The sequence below is a fragment of the Vigna unguiculata genome, chromosome 3, assembly GCF_037176805.1.
Source record: "Vigna unguiculata cultivar grain cowpea cultivar isolate G323 ecotype 2 chromosome 3, ASM3717680v1, whole genome shotgun sequence".
Lineage (NCBI taxonomy): Eukaryota > Viridiplantae > Streptophyta > Magnoliopsida > Fabales > Fabaceae > Vigna > Vigna unguiculata.
The window spans coordinates 7,691,819-7,711,808 of NC_140794.1; the positions used below are offsets into that span (position 1 = coordinate 7,691,819).

The 19,990-nt window shown below is 33.1% G+C and overlaps 2 protein-coding genes across 3 annotated transcripts; both read right to left on the reverse strand.

The window, feature by feature from the left end:
• Positions 1-459: 459 nt before the first annotated feature.
• On the reverse strand, positions 460-8,845 carry LOC114177080 (uncharacterized). Its single transcript, XM_028062313.2, has 10 exons — positions 8,474-8,845; positions 8,324-8,367; positions 8,057-8,189; positions 7,791-7,917; positions 6,472-7,061; positions 5,097-5,376; positions 4,729-5,008; positions 3,099-3,257; positions 1,593-2,057; positions 460-1,130 (listed from the first exon to the last, which is right to left on the reverse strand). Exons 1-10 carry the CDS (start codon positions 8,643-8,645, stop codon positions 837-839), a joined length of 2,544 nt encoding a protein of 847 aa, XP_027918114.1. The 5' UTR covers positions 8,646-8,845; the 3' UTR covers positions 460-836.
• Positions 8,846-11,794: 2,949 nt separating this feature from the next.
• On the reverse strand, positions 11,795-17,758 carry LOC114176650 (uncharacterized). 2 transcript variants are annotated; one of them, XM_028061760.2, is made up of 11 exons: positions 17,691-17,758; positions 17,336-17,608; positions 16,762-16,850; positions 16,185-16,241; positions 15,930-16,038; positions 15,731-15,832; positions 15,532-15,596; positions 14,906-15,009; positions 14,695-14,759; positions 14,486-14,540; positions 11,795-12,175 (listed from the first exon to the last, which is right to left on the reverse strand). In XM_028061760.2, exons 2-11 carry the CDS (start codon positions 17,603-17,605, stop codon positions 12,015-12,017), a joined length of 1,077 nt encoding a protein of 358 aa, XP_027917561.2. In that variant the 5' UTR covers positions 17,606-17,608; positions 17,691-17,758; the 3' UTR covers positions 11,795-12,014. The 2 variants fall into 2 exon arrangements, with proteins under 2 accessions (XP_027917561.2, XP_085526725.1); XM_085670599.1 differs by lacking the exon at positions 14,486-14,540.
• Positions 17,759-19,990: the final 2,232 nt, after the last annotated feature.

Sequence of the window (19,990 nt, forward strand, 5' to 3'; positions counted from 1 at the left end):
GTGAGGTGTCATCGAAGTAAGGAGTGGCACAAAATGAAAATCTAAAAACTGCGTTACCAAGTTGGGTATATCCTTGAATTGGAAAATTCATAGATTTAATCACAGAAGAAATTCACAGGGTTTCAAAACGATAGTGGCAACCACCAATAATCATTGAGGCAATTGAAATAGGTATTTGCTTCTGGAGATAAAAAAAGACTGATCAAATGTGACTGCGCAGTGAATGAGGAAATCGTTCGAGGTCTGTTAATCAGAAGACCATTGCAACAGTTGTTTTAAGGCGTTAAAAGAGGAAAGGAGAAGAAATTAGTAAACAAAACATGTTTTATTATTCGATAATTTTAAAAATACGCATATCCTTTGATGTCAAATAACAAGTCCCAAACTTATAAAACAGTATTAATTACTTCCTTTACTTGAATTGTGAAAATTGAAGAGAAAAGTAGATAACAAACGATCGATAAGAAGATAATTATAATTATACTTTATAATTTGTGTTCCCCTTAACCTTTGAAGATTTGAAAAGGTTGGATAAATGGATACGAAGAAGGAGGAAACTTACTTTCCACTATAGGGAGATGCGATGCGAAGAATGTTGAGAAAAAGGGTAATGTACGTTGTACACCAAATTAGCACACTTAATTAAAACCTAAGTTAAAGATGAGGAGCATAATTTATATTATATAGAATACAACTTCGCACAGGGTGGCGGCCATATACGGTGTCTTCTCTTGGCTTGGGACCAAACAATGCTACATTTAAAGCCTGTGACCGGTGACTTTCAAACTCACATCAAGACCCTTAATAAAAACCGGGAGGTGAATAGGAAGGAGGGATTAGTAGCTGTTTTGCCATATTTGTTGGGTCTGTTTTGGTGGTTGGCTTTGAGAACCACCAAGGCTTGCTTCCCTAGGATTCTGCTGAGGGTGTTCCAGAGATACACCACTCTGAGAGTGATAGAAATTAGGGTAACCAAGGGATCCAAAATGCTGAGAAGCCTGTTGTTGACTTTGCCGAAATCCCCCACCTTGTTGATTCTGTCCCTGCTGGAAGCTGTAATACGTGCTGGGAGGAACTGCAGACATTGTTCGAGAGCTAGGTCCATGAACCCACATCGGAGAATTCTCATTCTGACACAACCAAACACAAAATCAGCACGTCCTTCTTTAATAACCAACCAATAGGGACACATCTTAAAAATTGTATGTATATGCCCTTAAATACTACCTCCCTTCCACAATAACTGTATTTTAAGGTTATTCCAAGAACAACAATAAATATACTACTTTTTGAAACAATTTCACTGAAATAGCCTTACTCTTCACATAAATACGTTACTCTAAATAAGAAAAAAAATTATTGGTTTGAGGGAATATTAGGAAGAAAAATAAATTAATGCTTCATTAGAATGTGAGAACATCAATCATTATTTTTATATGACTAAAACTGCAGTTATTTTGGAACAGAGGTACAATAAAAATTAACAAATAACTCCAGTTTGTAAAGGTGGAAATGTTAGCGTTGAATAGGCTCAAACCGTAAGGCATTGCACATGAAAAAATTAAAAAAGCAGTTAACTGAAGACCTTTTACCTGCTGCAGTGAGATCATATGATTAGTGTCCTTGTACTGAGAGTTTATAACATCATCATATCCGATAGTTGTACTAGTAGGCGCAGCAGGTGGATTCAATGGATAGTTTCCTCCAGGAATGCTGGTGGAACTTCCGAAACCATATCCAGATGCAACAGCAGCAGACTGAGGTAAGCTACTGACAGAAATGCTATTTTTATATTGAGGAAGCATGGCAGCCAAAGATTGGTGGTATGTGTTATTGCCAGCAAAAGCCTGCTGAAATGCTGATGGCATGTAGGTATAACTCTGAGGCAAGAATGGATAGCTAATCATATTAGCAAAATGTCCCAGGGGAAGGGTGGGCTGGGAATAGGGATGCAGAGCAAGGTGTTGTTGGGGAACTGCAGGCCCAGTGGCAACATTGGCACCAGGTAGAGCTTGTGGATTAGGTTGAGGCGTTGAAATGTTATTAGCCCTCAGAGCCTACAAGTTGACAAATAATATTAGTGACAATGAGTACCATGTTCTTCTCCCTCGTAATAAACATAATTATGAAATCATAATACAAATACGGATACGAATGATAAACTACAAATGCAACTGTTGGCAATGCCAATATAAAATGCACCCATGACCTGGGATTATTTTAGATTCAATATGATAAATCCCATGTTCGCTTTCACAAATGTAAGGCACAGATACTTGTACGAAATCTCCACATTCATTATAAATACTAATACAATTACACCCCATATCTGGTCTTATATTATACTCTGTTTTCTAATATCCAGTAACCACAAAGTACTGGCCAACCTCGAGTATTACACTTCACACGGACTGGGCAATGGAAAAAACCGTCAACTTGGATTGGAATAGGATAAGCAACACATTGATAAATATAATTATATATTTTTACATAATATATATATATAAGCATATTTTATTTAATATATAATGTCTCACCAGGATCTTCATTTTTAAAAAATCATAGTATTCCAGTGCCTTTGCACAATATATATACACATAACAATGTCATCCCTAAATTATCCACTCCCATTTTTATGGGAATACCAAACTGATTAGTAACACAATGGACATAGAATCACTCAAGGTTTATCACAGGTAGATTGCAGAGCAAAGTGCAGAAATACTCAAGATTAAATCAAACAAAATGCAGACACAGGATACCATCCTTGCAGGAACGTAGGCATAAAATCCAAAATGCCTCTTCTCACCTAATATATCCTTTTAAGTTGCTAATTAAGTAATTAATACAAACTTCGTAGGTGTAAACAGTTATTGGACAAATATTGGCTCATGTGAAGACTCTATTAACCATCAATACTCACTCAAGTAGCTCAAATCAACACTTCCCTAGTGCTATTATGTACCAGAATAGAATATAACTGCAGTCCACAAATATAATGAACATGCAAACACCAGTAGACATTTTCTTTGACTAAGAATAATTAAGCTGTCTCAAATGCTAAAGAAAAACTAAGATAAGCAGGAGCAGAAGTTCACCTCTGACATGGTTATAGTGGGACCACCAATTGAAGAAGCAATGTTGCTATATTTCGCAGGCATTGATTGTGTTGCAGGGAAGGGTGAGTATGGGATATCCTCCCTTGCTGTTTGAACAGTTGAAGCCAACAGAGCACTGGGCAAAGAATTGGTATAAGCCTGCAAAGAAAAAACACTATAAGTTTGGTCCAAGTAGCAAAATAGCTAGATAACATTGAAACGAAATGAAAGAAACTACAGTGATACAAGTTATTACTACATGACAGTAAAACAATAAATGGCCCTGTACAATATTTTAAGTCACTAGTGATAACTTGTTACCCAAATTTGTGTAGTAAGTTCACTCAGCATAAATAAGTGTGATAGAAAAATCATAAATCATGCCAGTAATACGGATGACATATCAAATGGGGGAATTTCTATCCTCAATTTCATCACAATAATTGATAAAAATTGCCCATTCAAAGTGCGCTTTTTACTTTGAAATAGAGGTGATGTTTCGCCATAGTCCCTGTTGTCTTTCATGTTATCATAGCAGCAATTGCTTTGCAGAGAAGTTTTATGCTCACTTTCTCTGGTGACATGCAAGTTGTTTGTGTCCTGGTCACAGCAGAAGCCGGAGAGCCTAGCTATAACCAATGGACATTCTCAGAAGTGGATGTCAGATAGTTCAGTGTGCTCTAGGCTTTCTATGCAGGAGTCAGGTTATTTATTGTCTCATAAAGCATGGCCATTTTGATGCCGCCAAGACAATCCAAGTTTAAAATGGTCCTCATTATCACTGCCTACAAAAGCTTTGAACTCTGATTTTGTTATGTATATAGTGCAGAGGTCGTTTAATCAATTTTCTGAAAGTTATAACAAAGGGGCACATTCCTTCCTGGAAGTAGAGCATGAGATAGTTCAGTGGCAATCTATACCTCCTATGCAAGGTGGTTTCTGTCTCATAAAGTATGGCAATTTTGATGTCTCTAAGACAATCCAAGTTATGGTCCTCGTGATCACTGTCTATGAAAGCTTCCGGTTAGCAACACCTATGTAAACTGTAGAAGTTGTATAAATATTTTTTTGCAAATACTTTACTCGACACTGTTGCCTTTAAGGACCGACATCCAGGTTGTAGTTCAAGAAGAGGCACAAACGTCAAATCTTCAGTCAATAGCTCAGAAAGATGGATTTGTACCAGATGTCAGTTTCCTTATCTCGAGCCTTGGGGACAAGGCTGTTCATTTAGTGGCAGGTAGGGTTATAACAATGAATTTGGGCCTATGCTCCCCAACAGCTACTTATTAGGAGTTAAAGAGTAGCTGATGTGGCAGTTAGTTAGGATATGTGACTGGTTATGTGGAAGGGGCATGCATGTAATCATCATCCCGTACTTTTGAGGTAGTCCTTAGGGACTGGGCAGAGAGAGTTATCTCTTCTCTCAGGTGCATTTGCTCTGAGATTACAGGGATCTTTCCCGTGTTATTTCTTGTTTTTCTAATCAAGAATATTGTTGTGAGGTTCTACTGAATCTAGTTCCAACAATAACAAAATCATTTCAGAACTAACTCTATATAACTAACAGATTCAGACACGAAAATGTTGCATAATGGAATTCAAAAGATTTAAGAATTCTATGCATTACCATTACACTAGAGAAGGGAGACAGGTTCTGTATCTGTGAGCTTGTCTGTGAATGGGGGAATGTAACATCTGGTTGTTGGGCATTTTCGTAAGCAAACTCGTGCTGAGAAGAAGGAAATGAATATTGATTTTCCTGAGCAGTTTCAGGGGGTTCAGATTTTAAAGCCTCTGATTGTGAAATGGTGGAATGCTCAAAAGTCCCAGCATCTACGCCAGATAAGTGAGCTAAATTTGCATCCGAGGTTGAAGTCAGATGCTCATCCCCATAATAGTCAGGATTTCTGCAAGAACAAAAAAACAAATAAGTAAGATGAACATCCCCAAAATCCAGAATATTGCAGAAAGTATACTGATATTCTAAGCACTTGCCTGACATCAGAGGATCCAATTGTTGAAACGTCAGTTGTTCCAGATGTATCCTCCAAGTTACTTTTCAAGGGCCTAGAAGGATATGGTCCAGGTCCAGAAAGGGCGGCATCATTAGCAGATCCAAAACTTCCAAAGCTCAGATTCAAGCATTCAGGGGTATGCAGTTGTAAGTGATTTGGAATTAAAACAGAAGAACTTTCCTCCTCTTGTTCTGTCCCTTGATCATTTGAGTGTAAATTTAGATGCTCTAAATTTGCAGCAACTGATGAAACGCCTTCAACTGAAAGGAAGAAGTTACAAAATTAGGACCTAAATGAAGGCACTAGCTTGATATGATCATGAACTTCAAACAATATTATAATAACAATCTAAACCAGTACAGATCATACATAGGCAGGTCTGTGAACATACTAGAAATACAATAACTCTTTTTAAACCAATCATGAGTACAAAGGATGACAAAGAAAAAATAATAACAACAATAATCAACCCATTGGATTGACAAGTCAATAAGACATTACAATTATATCAATTGTGGGTTGTGGAAAATGGCAGAAAGCCAATAATCCACCATACCATTTAGCAGATACTTTCAAGGAAAAAAGCAGAAGTTGCATAATAGTTTTCAAAAACGATAAAAATCAATGAAATATAAATAAAAAGTCATGCTGTGTGCCAAACAAAATGAACAAAGGTTAGATAATATGTCAAAAGTCCAATCACTCATGAGAAATGACAAGATATGGGACACATGACACAACCAAGACACCCATGAGCAGACGGAATTGCAATTGCAGATCTAAGAAATTCCCCACTACAATAGTTCTATAGCAGATATTTAACACCACTGATTAAAGTAATATTTCAGTGTGCTATGTCTGTGACTTAGATGATTCCAGACAATTCTAGCAACAGCAAGTGTAATTTTAAGAAAATCACCAAATACAGAAACAAAAGGCATATAAACATGAAAAATAAGCAATAACAAAGCAGCTTTATACGAAAATACTTGTACCATCATTCCAATTACATGATAACTACGACTCATTCTGTAGAAACTTATCAAAAAGCACTAATAGAAGAAGATAAAAAATAAAATAAATCAGACTTCTTCCACAAATTAAAATAACTTCTGCACCTCATCTTGTTTAGAAGCTCTTTGGTATAATTCACCTTTCCAAACACTAAGGTGCACAATTTAATTCTTAAGCGAGAAGTTTGATTATTCTACCACCTAATCATGAAGCCTATCTATAATGGTTAAAAGAAATATATATATATATATATATATATATATATATATATGAAAAAGTAGATGTTCAATATAAATAGAGATAGAGATACAAGACAAGCAACAAATAAGCATCGTAGTCACCTTCATTATTTTCAAAAGGGTGCAGATGAGGTTGGTAGGGATTCATGTCATTGTACAAGCTACCATCAAAAGCAGATGTACTTTCAGGGTTCTCTTCAGATGTACTTTTAACAGATCCAGCGTTGTCTGGATTCTCAACAGGATCATCTTCAGCTACAAGTTCATTTACATGGGTCTTCAGCTGCTGGTTAGCTTCAGCAGAGTTAGAAGAGTTTGTATGGTACTCAGATGTTGGCTGATCATCTACAACTGAGGATACACAAACAGCTGAGTGGTGCTCAATAGATGGCCATTCATCATTTTGTTCAACATTTGAGTTAAAACCAAAGCCTTGATCATTGTTTGTCTCCGACACCTTAGAAGCATGACCTTGCAATGAATGCAAATTGTGTTGTGAAGATGCTGGGGGTGCAAAAACATGCTGATGGTTACCACTGTGGAGAGAAGAGTTGGGAATGGATGCCTTTGCCTGTGGCCTACCCATCCTGACGATATCAGCCATTGATACTTGACCTGGATTTGCTGCCCATGCAGATTGCAATCCACCGTGTTGAGATGAAGATAGCCCATCACAGACACGGACAGAATCACTGCAACAGTTTTGAACATTTATGAAACACTCCTAGCTTACATTCTAAAAATGTGATTAGTACCCAATCACTTACAGCAAAAATTGTTTTATAACATAAAAGAGAAGACAAATGAGTAAAGTGAACACCAACTTTGGCCACCTCAACCTATATGAAACATCATATTGGTCCTTTAATGATATCTAATGCCATAAAATTCATTCTCCAAAAGCCAATTTGATTACAAACATGTCAATTTGAAAGATAATTTGATGTTACATATTCCATAGGAGGAAAAATTTAAATTTAAAATAATTATATAGTTATAAAAAGAGGAGATTTTTATAAATAGAGTAGCAGATTGTAATCAGTTTGGTGTCTTGTATATCTTTAGAAGACAAAAATAGACACTAATTTGCTTTGTTATAAAGTTCACACCGTGAGATAAAGTAATCAAGAGAAAAAAGGCACATAATGCATCGACTGTTTGAGGAAAGAATAAAATTGAATCTACAGTGCTTGCAAAAGTTGCATGCTTTAAAAGCCAACCTGCTTTTTAGAAGAAACAGGAGGAACCATAACAAACACCTCCTAGTACATGAATAGAATTAAAATCCAAGTTAACACAAGTCGGCAGAATTTTCTTTTTACTTGCATAATAACCAGACCAAACTCGCAAAGAGATCATAACCAAAAGAATATCATTAGTTCTACTCCAATAATGAACAAAATTGTTGAAGGAAAATATACCTGTAGGATGGTAGTTGCCTGCTTGCACTATTATCCAATGCGCTAGGCGCAGAATAAGTAGAAACTCCATAACCAGGCGTTCCATTTTCCTTTTTCAATACAGGTTTTCCCTGCAGAAGACCAGAATCTGACCTCCAAACAAAGGTGATGATGATCACAACCACAACAACAAAAAATCAACAACAGATATTAAAGAAAACTTTGTCACGTACAAAGCAACATAAGACAAAGCGTTATTAAAAAAATAGCAACCAGCATCCGCTTACCACCACTACTACTGAATTGAGTAGCACCTCCACGCCCAACGTAGCGGTCTGCACTAACCCTAGCGCCGCCACCGCTGCCACGACTAGACGTATTGCTTATCCCTCGAGGCCTTGAATCCGTCGTGTCCTTAGTCTGGAAATAATATACAGTTAAATTCTCATCGTGAGCATCAGAAGCAAATACATAAACAAAGGTACCAACTAACTCCGCATAACACACATCTACAATAAAAAACGAAAACGAACTGAACGTAGCTACAAACACACCTCCTTTTTCTTCTCTCGCTTGCTCTTGACCTCATGAAAAGGATCTACGCAAAGAGCAACGAAGTTACATAAGATTGGACACGTTCGAAGAAAGCGAAAAATGAAAGCAGTGATTGAATTGAAAAACCCTAGTGCAGTGTAGTGTTATACCTTGGGAAAGGAGTCGACTAACGGCTTCGTTAGGGTCCATGTTACAGTCTTTGAGGGTGGCGTAGATCTCATGTTCGGGGATGTTGCTCACTATCTCCTTCAGACTCTGAACCATCTTCCGACTCGCCGGAGGAATCCCTGCCTTGTGGCCCCCACCGCCTTTGCCGCTCATCCTCCTCGTTCGCTCTCCGATCTGCCACCGCCCCCGCCGCTCTCCTCACTAGGGTTCCGCCGCGATGAAAATATCTCTGCTCGCTGTTTCTCTCTCTCTCTCTCGATGATTTGCACCCGAACGGAAAGAGAACAATACCGAACTAAACCCTCCTTTTCACTCTTCTGAGTTTTCCCTTTTTCCCCCCTTTTTCGGCAAATTACCATTAATCCATTCTGAAAAACTTCGTGTTAAGTAAATCAGGGATTTGTTTTGGCTTTTAAAGATGATTAATATTATTTTTTTTTTTGGAAAATAATCGGTATTTATTCGGAATATAATATCTCTCTGTTCAATCTGATTACAGTGTATAGAGTCTATAGTAAAAATATTAATATCAATAATTGATATACCAAAGGGATAGTCGTCTTTATTTTACACTGTTTTTTATTTCTTCCATCTAAAAATTACCACATTTTTTCATAAAATATCGAACTTTAATTTCTATTCTTTAAAATAAATTCCGTGTATATTTGTAGCAAGTAAAAGTAATGCATTTTTAATATGAAAATAAAGTAATTTTAATATTATTTACGAGTAACGACGTATTAATTAACTATGGGGTTCCTTAGAGACCCTGTTAGCATCATAATTTTTAACCACTGCATAGAAACCATAACTCAATATTTGGACAAAATAAATTAGGTTCAATCATCCAAAAAATTAGAAGCAAACAAAACAAAAAAAAAAAAACTTAATTTATTAGAAAAAAAAACGAAAATAAATGCTTAATCACCATAAAAGCAGAAGCAACAAAAATTAACCGTCAAGGGTAGAAGTTGAACGTGGTGATTAGCCACTTAAAGATAGAAGCAACAATCCAACATGAACAAACAATCACTAAAATGAATCTATCTTTAGAAATAAAACTAAAATTTGAAAATTTGCATCTTTATTATCTGTTAATCATAAATATTACTTATTAATTTTTCAAGTGTGACATTTTAAATTTTTTCAGTTATTAATGTTTTATTATTTTCTACTCTTTTATAGTTATTAATGTATTCATTTGTGTCATGAATATTTAGAAAAGTAACCTTAATTGTGGAGAAACTGGTTTATTGTTGAATTCTTATATATTAAGATTCATTGGAATTTGGTAATACGGTTCATGGTTAATAAGAGGATTATTATGTTATAATTCATTAAATTTAAACAATAAAATTATATTTTTAATCCATTGTATTTAATTTATTGTATTTTATATATTTTAGTTCATTTAGTAGGGATTTGGTGTGATGAGCAATTGAAAAAAAGTCTAAATTCGATGATAATGATGTAAATTAGTAAAAAAATTAATGACAAATCATGTAACTTGTTAGTGAAAAACGTTTACAAATATAATAAGTGTATCCCATAGGACAAATATTCGATATACATATATGTTTATTTTAAAAATAATAGGATATGGTATGTAATATACGCATATAGATAATTTTTAAAAATATTATAAATATATAATTTATATTGTGTGAATCCAAATTAAAATCATTTGTATTAAACGTTATTAACATAAACTATTATAAGTTATTAGCATAATAAAAGTACTATTATTTTATAAATTAGATATTTTTTTAATAAGTATCGATAAAGTATCTTAAAATAAGTATCTGCCACACAAATACAATTAAAAAATCATGTTGGTAAATGTTGCAAGGATATGATTGTTTGGAAGACTAAATTCATGTGAAATATTTATTTTCTGAATGATAAAAACTTTCAATCTTTCTATACATTAACTGATTTTGATTATAGTAATTTTTTAAATTAAATGACATGGAATTTTAAAAATATAATAAAACGAATTCTACTTATAAAAATGAAAGATGTACTTTTACTTTTATAGTGTTTACGTTCTAATTAGACGTCTAGTGAAGAGTTCAAACCTCATTCTATTAATTAGAGTATATTTATTAAGAGGATGCATGGTACATTATTCATGCTTCTTCGATCGTAAAAGAAGAAGAAGAAAAGAAGTTAATTATGTACCTTTTAGTACATAATTATAAAGTGCCACAATCAATAATCGTCACTAAAACTTGAAACCTACCTTTGTGTGAGGTGTCCCCTAGAATTCCCCCAAAAATTGAAACCATGTAATGTACATATATTAATAATGTGGGGAATAAATGCACGGTACCATAGAAACACTTTTATTTTTCTCTTATGTTAAAGGTTAAATGCATGGAGACATAGTAGCGTTCAAATGCATGTAGCGTAAGCTATATTCTGGAATATTAAAAATATTTAACAATGTAGGAAAACATGGTTGATAAAGCACATGAAGATAGATAGGTATGACACCATGTTCAGTGAAATTGAAATAATAATAATAATAATGGGAAGTGAGCTTTAACTTTGAAATATTAGGTACAGGAGTAAAAGTGGGACCCAGAAGAGAATTTTGTTTTTGGTACAGGAGAAAAGAGTCTCGAGTATTGATCCACCAAGACAACACCAACAATGATTAACACTAATATTTATTATGTTTATTGCGTACACACACTTCCCACTTCGCTCAAACCGTATCTTCTGTACTTTTGGATCACTAGTTGAGTCTTGTATTATATGAGTTTGTGACTATGGCTGAATAGGATTTTTATTTCAGAGTCAACTTACTTCCCTCACCAGATCAATTTAGCATTTCTAATTGAACTCAAGTATCCAACTTGTAACAACAAATTTTATATCAACTTCTATATACAGTAATGTGATAGCTTGTACACATCCATTCTTTAAAACACAAATACTCATCCAACGGTCGTTAAACATTATTTTTCTACAGTAATTTTTTCTTTTATTAAATATTAAATAATAAAATAATATATTATAAATCAATTTATCATTAAGCATTTTCAAATGTTTAAGTGTTTTTCTTTATATTATTACTCTAAATCTTTTAAACTTCACGATTTCATCTGTTTAAAGTTTGACTGTATTGGGTTCACGGTATTTTTTCATCTCAAAATAATTAATCTAATTATTTTACACAAATTAAGAACAAGAATAAATGTTATTTAATGAAATGATTTTACTGATTTTTTTTTTTACTTAACACATATTTTTTAGTCTCTGAAGGGAAACATTAGTTTAATTTATTTAAGAACAAATTGAAACTAAAATGAAAAACTAAAGTTCAATTGAAAATTTATAATTTAACACTTACAGATTAAAATTACAATCATTTAGGACTAATGAAGCATTGACTAACAAACTGCAAACCTAACCACCATTGACAATAGACAGATTCACCTTATAAGCCAAAAAACAATAACTATTACTCGTTGAAAATTACCAATTCTGAAAAATGGGGAAATGATCATGCATTCATTATGGGCATGGATTTGGAAACCTGGAATGTATCTTGTTAATTTCATCAATTACTTCAGATGTGAGCTCGATCTTGCATGCATCTAGAACCTCCTGGAGTTGCCATGATTTGGTAGCCCCAAAAACAACACTGGCAACAAGTGGGTGTCGCAAAACAAAGGCTGCTCAAAACAAAAGAAGAAGGATAAATAGAAAAGAAAATCTGACACGCATCAAGCAAATAAACTAATGCCCCAGAAGTCCATAACCTCTAACGGATAAGCTCAAGGACCACAATCAATAGAATAGACAATGGGCGTTTGAAAAAGAAAATTAAAAAGCATTGGTTAATTGCAAATGATGGATAAAACTTCATTATTCGTGGGCATGAACAATAACAACATCCAGAAAATCTAATATACTACTAAATTAACCATTTTTTTGCATCCTTTTAAAGTAATAAGATAAAAGAAAACCCATTACATTCTTGTTTATTCAGAAGAAGCCAATATATGGCATCCAACAATATCACGAGGCGAGAACGCCAACTTCGAAGGCATGGCTTATCCCCATTTACCAAACCTCTATCAGTATTCAAATTCGACTGAGGGCCCATAACTAAATTCTACATAAGCACTGATCTTAATTACCTACAAATTTACTTAAAACATAGGCCTGGGAGATAAAAGAAAGAACGGATAAAATATGTTCTTGTAGCTCTAAAATATATATAAAGTTTAATTTTATCTTTCTAAAAAAATTGTGCAGTTTTAATACTGTAATTCTTAGAGCTTGAAGGACTAAAGTAATATAATTTAGAAAGACCAAAAGTGGATTTCAAAAAAAAAAAATTGAACTTTACATTTTACAGAGATAAAAAATATTTTTTTTCCCAAAAAGTAACTTCGGCACAAACACAACTAACAACCTACTATGAGCATTAGTAATCCCTCCTACTAAATTTTAAACGGCATCAACAAGTACGGTCGACCCAGCACAAAATTTAATACAATGGTCGTTTGGAGTCATGCAAATTACTGAGATACCCCACCCCAAATCACTCAATATAAAGGAAAGATTGGGAGGGGGGCTTGCATTTGCAAATGAAGATCTAGGAAAAGATTATTAAACCTATAGCCAGAGATACATGATGAAGACCATATAATAGAAGAGAGAAAATTTTGGTGCCCAACACCTTGAATATTTCTTATTGTATTTTATATGTGATTTTATCACATAAACGTTACATATATTTATAATAATTAAAGTTTCTAAAAATATTATAACTCAAAATACTTTTACTGTAAACAAATATAGTAAAAAAATAATAAAGACAAAAATTAGTGTTCTTCATTAAACGAAGGAAAGTAGGAGAAATAATCATCATTGTTCTTAACATTCCCCTCAATGATTATTTTCTCGTTAATATAAGCCTTGTTGTCATACCAAGGTGTCTTCTAAACTCTTCAAATTTTGAACTGCCCAGACTTTTGGTAAATACATATGCAAATTGACCTTCAGTGTTGATATACTTCTTTTTTATTTCACCTCATAACACTTTTTGTCTAATGAAATGATAATGCACCTCAGCATGCTTGGTTTTAGCATGAAAGATAGGGTTCTCTATCAAACAAAATGTAGATTGATTATAACAATATAATTTGATTGACTGCATAACGAATCGGTTGAGGTAAAAGAAACTGCATCAACCACACACATTCTTGAGCAGTCATAGCCGTTGTTCTAGACTCTGCCTCTGAACTAGATCAAGAAATTGTTGGTTGTCTCTTGCTACACCAAGATACAAATCCTGATCCTAGTGAAAATATATAACCAATCGTCGACTAGTGTCATCATCAGCATCGCAATGTCTTATCACTTCACTGCTCACTTCTCTTGAAAAATATTCCATGATACCTTTCACATATCTCAAAACTCGACACATAACTTCCAAATGCCAATCTACAATTCGTTTGGCAGAGAACCCTCTCTTCCATGCTAGAACCAAGGTGAAATCAAAATGAAATATATCAACACGGAAGGTTAGGTTGCAGATGTATTTACCAAAGGTCTATGCAGTTCAAAATTTGAAGAGTTTAGAAAACAACTTAGTATGACAAGGCCTATATTGAAGAGAAAATAATCATTGAAGGGGGGCGTTAAGAATAGCAATAATGATTTCTCCTATTTATCTTCACTTAAGGAGAAACACTAATTTTGTCTTGATTATGTTTTTACTATATTTATTTACGATAAAAGTATATTTAGTTATAATATTTTTAAAAAGTTTAATTATTATAAATACATGTCACGTTTATGTAATACAATCACATATAAAATACAAGAAGAAGTATTTAAGGTGCAGGGCACCAAAATTCTCTCTTTTCCATTATTTGATATTCAAAATCCCAACCCCAAATCACTCAATATAAATGGAAGGGAAGATTCGGAGGGGGGCTTGCACATGAAGATCTAGGACAAGATTATCAAACCTATAGCCAAAGTCACAGGATGGAGACCATATGTTTTTGCAATATTAAGGTATTCCTGTAAAAGGGGAAACATGAATTTGGAAATTAAAATTAGTATGCAGAAGAAATATGTACGAAATTCAAAGAATTTTAGAAACTGGGGGGACATTCAGATTCAAAAGTAAGTTAAAGTATTAGAATTGTAACAACGTTGAGGATAATCCACTTACCATGGTAGCTGCCTCTATAATTTTACTGGACAAATTGTATCTAGATTCACCTTCTGAATACTTCCCTATGAATAATAACAATAGTATTAGTTGGATAAACTCATGCATACCATGTCACTTCTTTTCACTTTCCTTCCTTCATGTTGGGAAGGAGGGTACGAGATGAAAATGCTTGATAAAACAAAACGTGTCCCAAAAGATGTCAACTAACCTTTAAAACGATTTAAACGAGCATCTGTTGGACCACCGCCTGGGGAAAAATATTTCCCTGACAGTATACCCATTGCCAGGGGACTGTAGGCCAACAAGCTAATACTGAAAAGAGAAATCAATTATTCAACAATGAGGTTTTCACTAAAAACGCAGGAAAGCGACTTAGGCCGACAAATGTAGCAAAAGTTATAAAATTTCAAGCATTAAGCTTTCATTGTTCCATTCATCTGATTGAAATGGAATTTTAACACCGTGCCTGTATTAAAGTTGATTTATATAATATAAATCTTCTAGTTATTGTTTAACTCATAACATTATATATCTTAGATACGCTTCTTTAAGGGAGCCCAAACATGAAGTAAGCTGGAACTTTTATTTTAATAATTGTTATGAACCAACCATCATATAAATTAAAGTTGTTGGGTGAAGAAACACAAATTATTTGTATGAAACATGTCCCCTTATGCAACCTTAACCTTAACCTTTGAACATAAAGGGTGGACAATGTACTAGTCCACCTTGTAATGAAATTTTACTTTTATCCAAAAGAATAGGGTCAAATATCAAACTCTAGACCACTTAGTCATAGAATATGTTTTCATATCAAACGATAATATAAAATACCTCTCCTGATGGCAGCATTCAGCCATTGCAGAATCAAAAGTTCTACAAAGAAGGCTATATGAATTCTGTCACTAAACAAAAGAAAATTAGTGTCAGGAATACATTTTGCTCCTACGGATTGTAGTATTGAGGGTGAGACTTCCATGACGAAAATAAAAAAACAATACAGCAGGATTTGAACGATAGTAAGTAACCAAACCTGCAGAGATACTATCTTGAGGTGTGAAGCATATTTTTCAGCAACCTGAATAAACTTCATCAAGCCATAAGGTGTTTCATTACTGAGACCAATGTATCTGATCTGCAAAAGTGCGTTCATTTTCATACTCACGAACAATGATTCAGGAATCACAATAGTGACAAGTTGACAATTGAAACTATTTAACAATACCACTTGCCTTCCCAGCTTTCACAGCTGTACTGAGAGCTTCAAGTTGTTCATCTATACCAACTGAAGCATATTGTCGGACTGGGTCATACTCGGTTTCTCCAAACATTGGAACATAGCTACAAGAATTGGTGTAACATTTCAAGAGTTAAGATGCATATATGTATGTTCATTGGGCAGAAAATGAGAAAACCGACCAACAGGAAATGCTCAAAAACAATGTAAACAAACGCCTAAATACTTAAACTAACAAAAACATACAAACCGATCAGGCCAATGAATTTGATAAAGATCAATATAATCCATCCTCATCCGCAGCAAACTGCACAAATCCAATTGCGTAAGCTATCAGCGTTTATTACTAGACAGAATCAAAAAGATGCAAAACTTAATTTTATCTTATATATCTTCAGAACAGCACCCCTACTCCCCACTTCCACCCGGACCAGCATATTTCTCAGGAGTGTATATTATGAGCCACCGCAATCTAAATCTCCACTATTGTTCTGATCATTTTTTTTTTCTTTCTTATTTGACAGTCTAGGTGAAACTAAACAAGTTAAATGAAAAAGCTTCTACAAAAGTTAAGTGCATGAGTTAATTTTAACCTATTAAATAAAATCAATTCATTTTAGCTTTGTTAATTTTTAACTTGTGTTTATGGAACAAAAAAGACCTAAAAGAGTTTCTACTGGTATTATTTATCCACCATCTACTTATAAACAAGAGGCAGTCATTAGGATCGTGACTGTAACCACTATTAGTTTGACTCTGCATATACGATACAAAAATGACTCCGCACGTAGGACATGAATTGAGAAAGACTTAAGAGAGCAACTAACCTACTATCAATAGCTTCAATAATATTAGCGGCGTCCAAACATTTAGGACCACCTCTAATCCAAGTCATCTGCCCCGATGGTCCAGCAACCTGTTCTTGCGTCAACAAACATTAATTAATATGCCACATAACAACTTGAGCAAAACAATTGTAAAACACCGAGTTTAGTTCCTGGAATTGCAAGGCAGTATCACATTAGTCCGTCAATCAACCAAAGTAAAAAATAAGTCCTTAAAAGTTTAAATAACCAAATGTTAATCCGAAATTAAAAAACGTAACTTGTATATAACTAGGCACGAAAATAACAGTAAGTTTTAGGGCATTAGTAGTGATTTTCAGAGTTTTATACATACTTGATTATACATTTTATTACAAATTTCACCGTCCTAGATCCGATTTTCAAAATGCATAACGGAGTGAAATATATTGTGCAAAAAGAAAGTTAAAGAAAATTACACAGCCTCAATTGAATACTAATCTAATCGCGCATTCAATTTTAGAAACTACGATGACTTTTAATAGCGAACAAAAGAGACAGCGCAACATGCATAGCGAAGAAGAGAGAAGACCGGAACTTTAGTGGCAATAACGACGCTATCCCTGGGGATATTCCGGTGAGCAATCCAACGGCCGAGATACTCCTCGCTCCTGCCGCACGTGCGACGGCGCTGAGGCACGGGATACATTTCGGCGGAGTCGAAGAAATTGATGCCGGCATGGAAGGCTTGGTCGAGAAGGCGAAAGGACTCGCCCAGCGTGTTCTGCTCCCCAAAAGTCATGGTTCCTAAGCAGAGCCGGGAAACGGTGAGATTGGGAGCGAGGTTGAAGAGAGGAACACCACACATTGCCTTCAATTACAGAATCAAACGGTTAACGGAATTTACCGTGAACGGTTGAGGAAGAAGATGAAGAGTGAGATGATTGAGTTACCTGTGTAAGCGGAGGTACCACAAACGAAAGTGCAGACAAAATCGATGGATGGATAATGTGATAGCGATTAAAACATTTCAAGCGCAATTCAAAATAAAGGATTAAATATATTAATAATTCATTAATTTAACTCGTATTTAATTTTTATTTTAATGTTATTTAATCTATCCTAAACATTAGATCATTCTGGACATTAGACTAGGGATATTATTAATTTGGAATATAGCATGGAGCTTTTATTAAAAGAAATACAATAATATTTATTAAAGTAAAAATAAATAAATACATGTTATTTTCCAAAACTAAATTTAATATCTTCAAAACTTAAACATATTTATAAATTTAAAATAAAATTAACTAAATATACAATATTATATCATTCACAGTAGTCTAAATTATGCCACGTTTCACTTGTGGAAAACGAAATTATACAACGTAACATTATATACTTGTGTACTTGTCTAAATGTTGAAATTATGACAAAAACACATTATTCATCGGTATTACACGAAAATTTATTAAAAAAATAAAATTAAAAAAAATACAAAATAAGAAAATACTACATTAAATTTATAATAAAAATCATACTTCACGAAATATAAATGAACTAAATTTATTATAAATTTTCTGAAACATTGACGAACTATATTTATTATATAAGAAAAATTTAAATAAATATATTAAACCACTTATATGATTAATTATAAATAAAAGTTAAATTAATTATTTTATTATTATAATTTTCTTTTTCACAAAAAACATAAAAAATTTTGAATTTTTTATGCTTAAAAAATGTCACCCCTTCTAAAACTCTAAAAAACCATATATTGATAAAAGAAATTACAAGAAAAAAAAATACCAATTAATGTTTTCACAGCATAAATGACACTTTCCAACTAAAGTCTTGTGATTTCATAAACTCAATATAAACAAAAGTCTACACCAATACCCTAAAAAGCTAAAAAATTATTCATATATTTATCTTGATTTCTTTTAAAAATACCATTACCTCGACTTCCTTTAAAAATACCATTATCTCGACTTCTTCTAAAAATATCAGTACATAAAGTTAAATTAGGATAACCCCGGTATCACAATGAGTATTCGCCTTAAGCCAATTAGCCTATAGACTATGTCATATTATGTTCATAAATGAAACAATCATACCCTTCTTTGGTTTAAATATTAAAACATTTTTAGATTTAATTCAAAAAATATGCACCAACTCCTTATTTTGAAAAATAGCACAAGGAAAAGCATTGGATTATGAAATCTACTGTGATTTATCATCTTCCAAATTATTTAAATAATCACAGCAATGATTACATTAAGCAAAAGATTACACATAAATTTCATAAAGTAAACAACCAAATCCAAAGAGAAAAACTACAATTTCTAAATAACTTTCTCAATCAATTCAATAACTGTAAGTAATAGGAAATGAAAGAACAAATGAGAGAAATATTCAACTTTTCACACAAAGAATGCATAGAACATAAAACCATTTTTAAACCCTAAATCAACAAGTACACAACCATAGAACAATTTCTAAAAAACCAAAATTTTAACTAGTGACACAACATTCAACCAAATCAAGTTTCCGATCCACACATTACACACCATAAGAGTATAAATTTAAACATTTTTTTGAAAAGAAACATGTAAGTATCATTCATAATTCAATCAGGCACGTCTTATTCTCATTAATCATTAAAGAAAAAAATCATATAAACTAACAACAACAAACAAAACATTTAAATTAATATTTATCCAAATAGAACTAACAATATAATATAACCTTTATATAAGTAAAAAAATTATAACCATTTTAGATATACAAATATCCGAACAACAAATATTCGAACAACGATCATTTAAACAATTAATACGATCACTCTTACTAAGTATAAAAATGTATTTTCAATAATATCAATATATTCACTTTTAATATCATACAGAGTTGACAATGATTTAAAAAACATACTTATACTTAAAGAATTAAATACACATTAATTATTATTATTTTTGATTCTTAACCTTTTTCGCTGTAAAAAGTTTGAATTTAATTTAGGTGAGTTTCGGTGTATGATCCAATAAGTTATTATAATTATTGAATTGTTGCGTACGTGTGATGATGAGTTTATTGAAGAATAATTTTTCTATCAAAATATTTATATGTTAAATGATTATAGTACTAGTCAAATTAGCACTGAATGGACAAAATTACACATTCATACAAAAATTAACATATTTCATATCCTAAGAGAAAAAAAAGTAGGGTGAAATGTTTTTGAAAATGA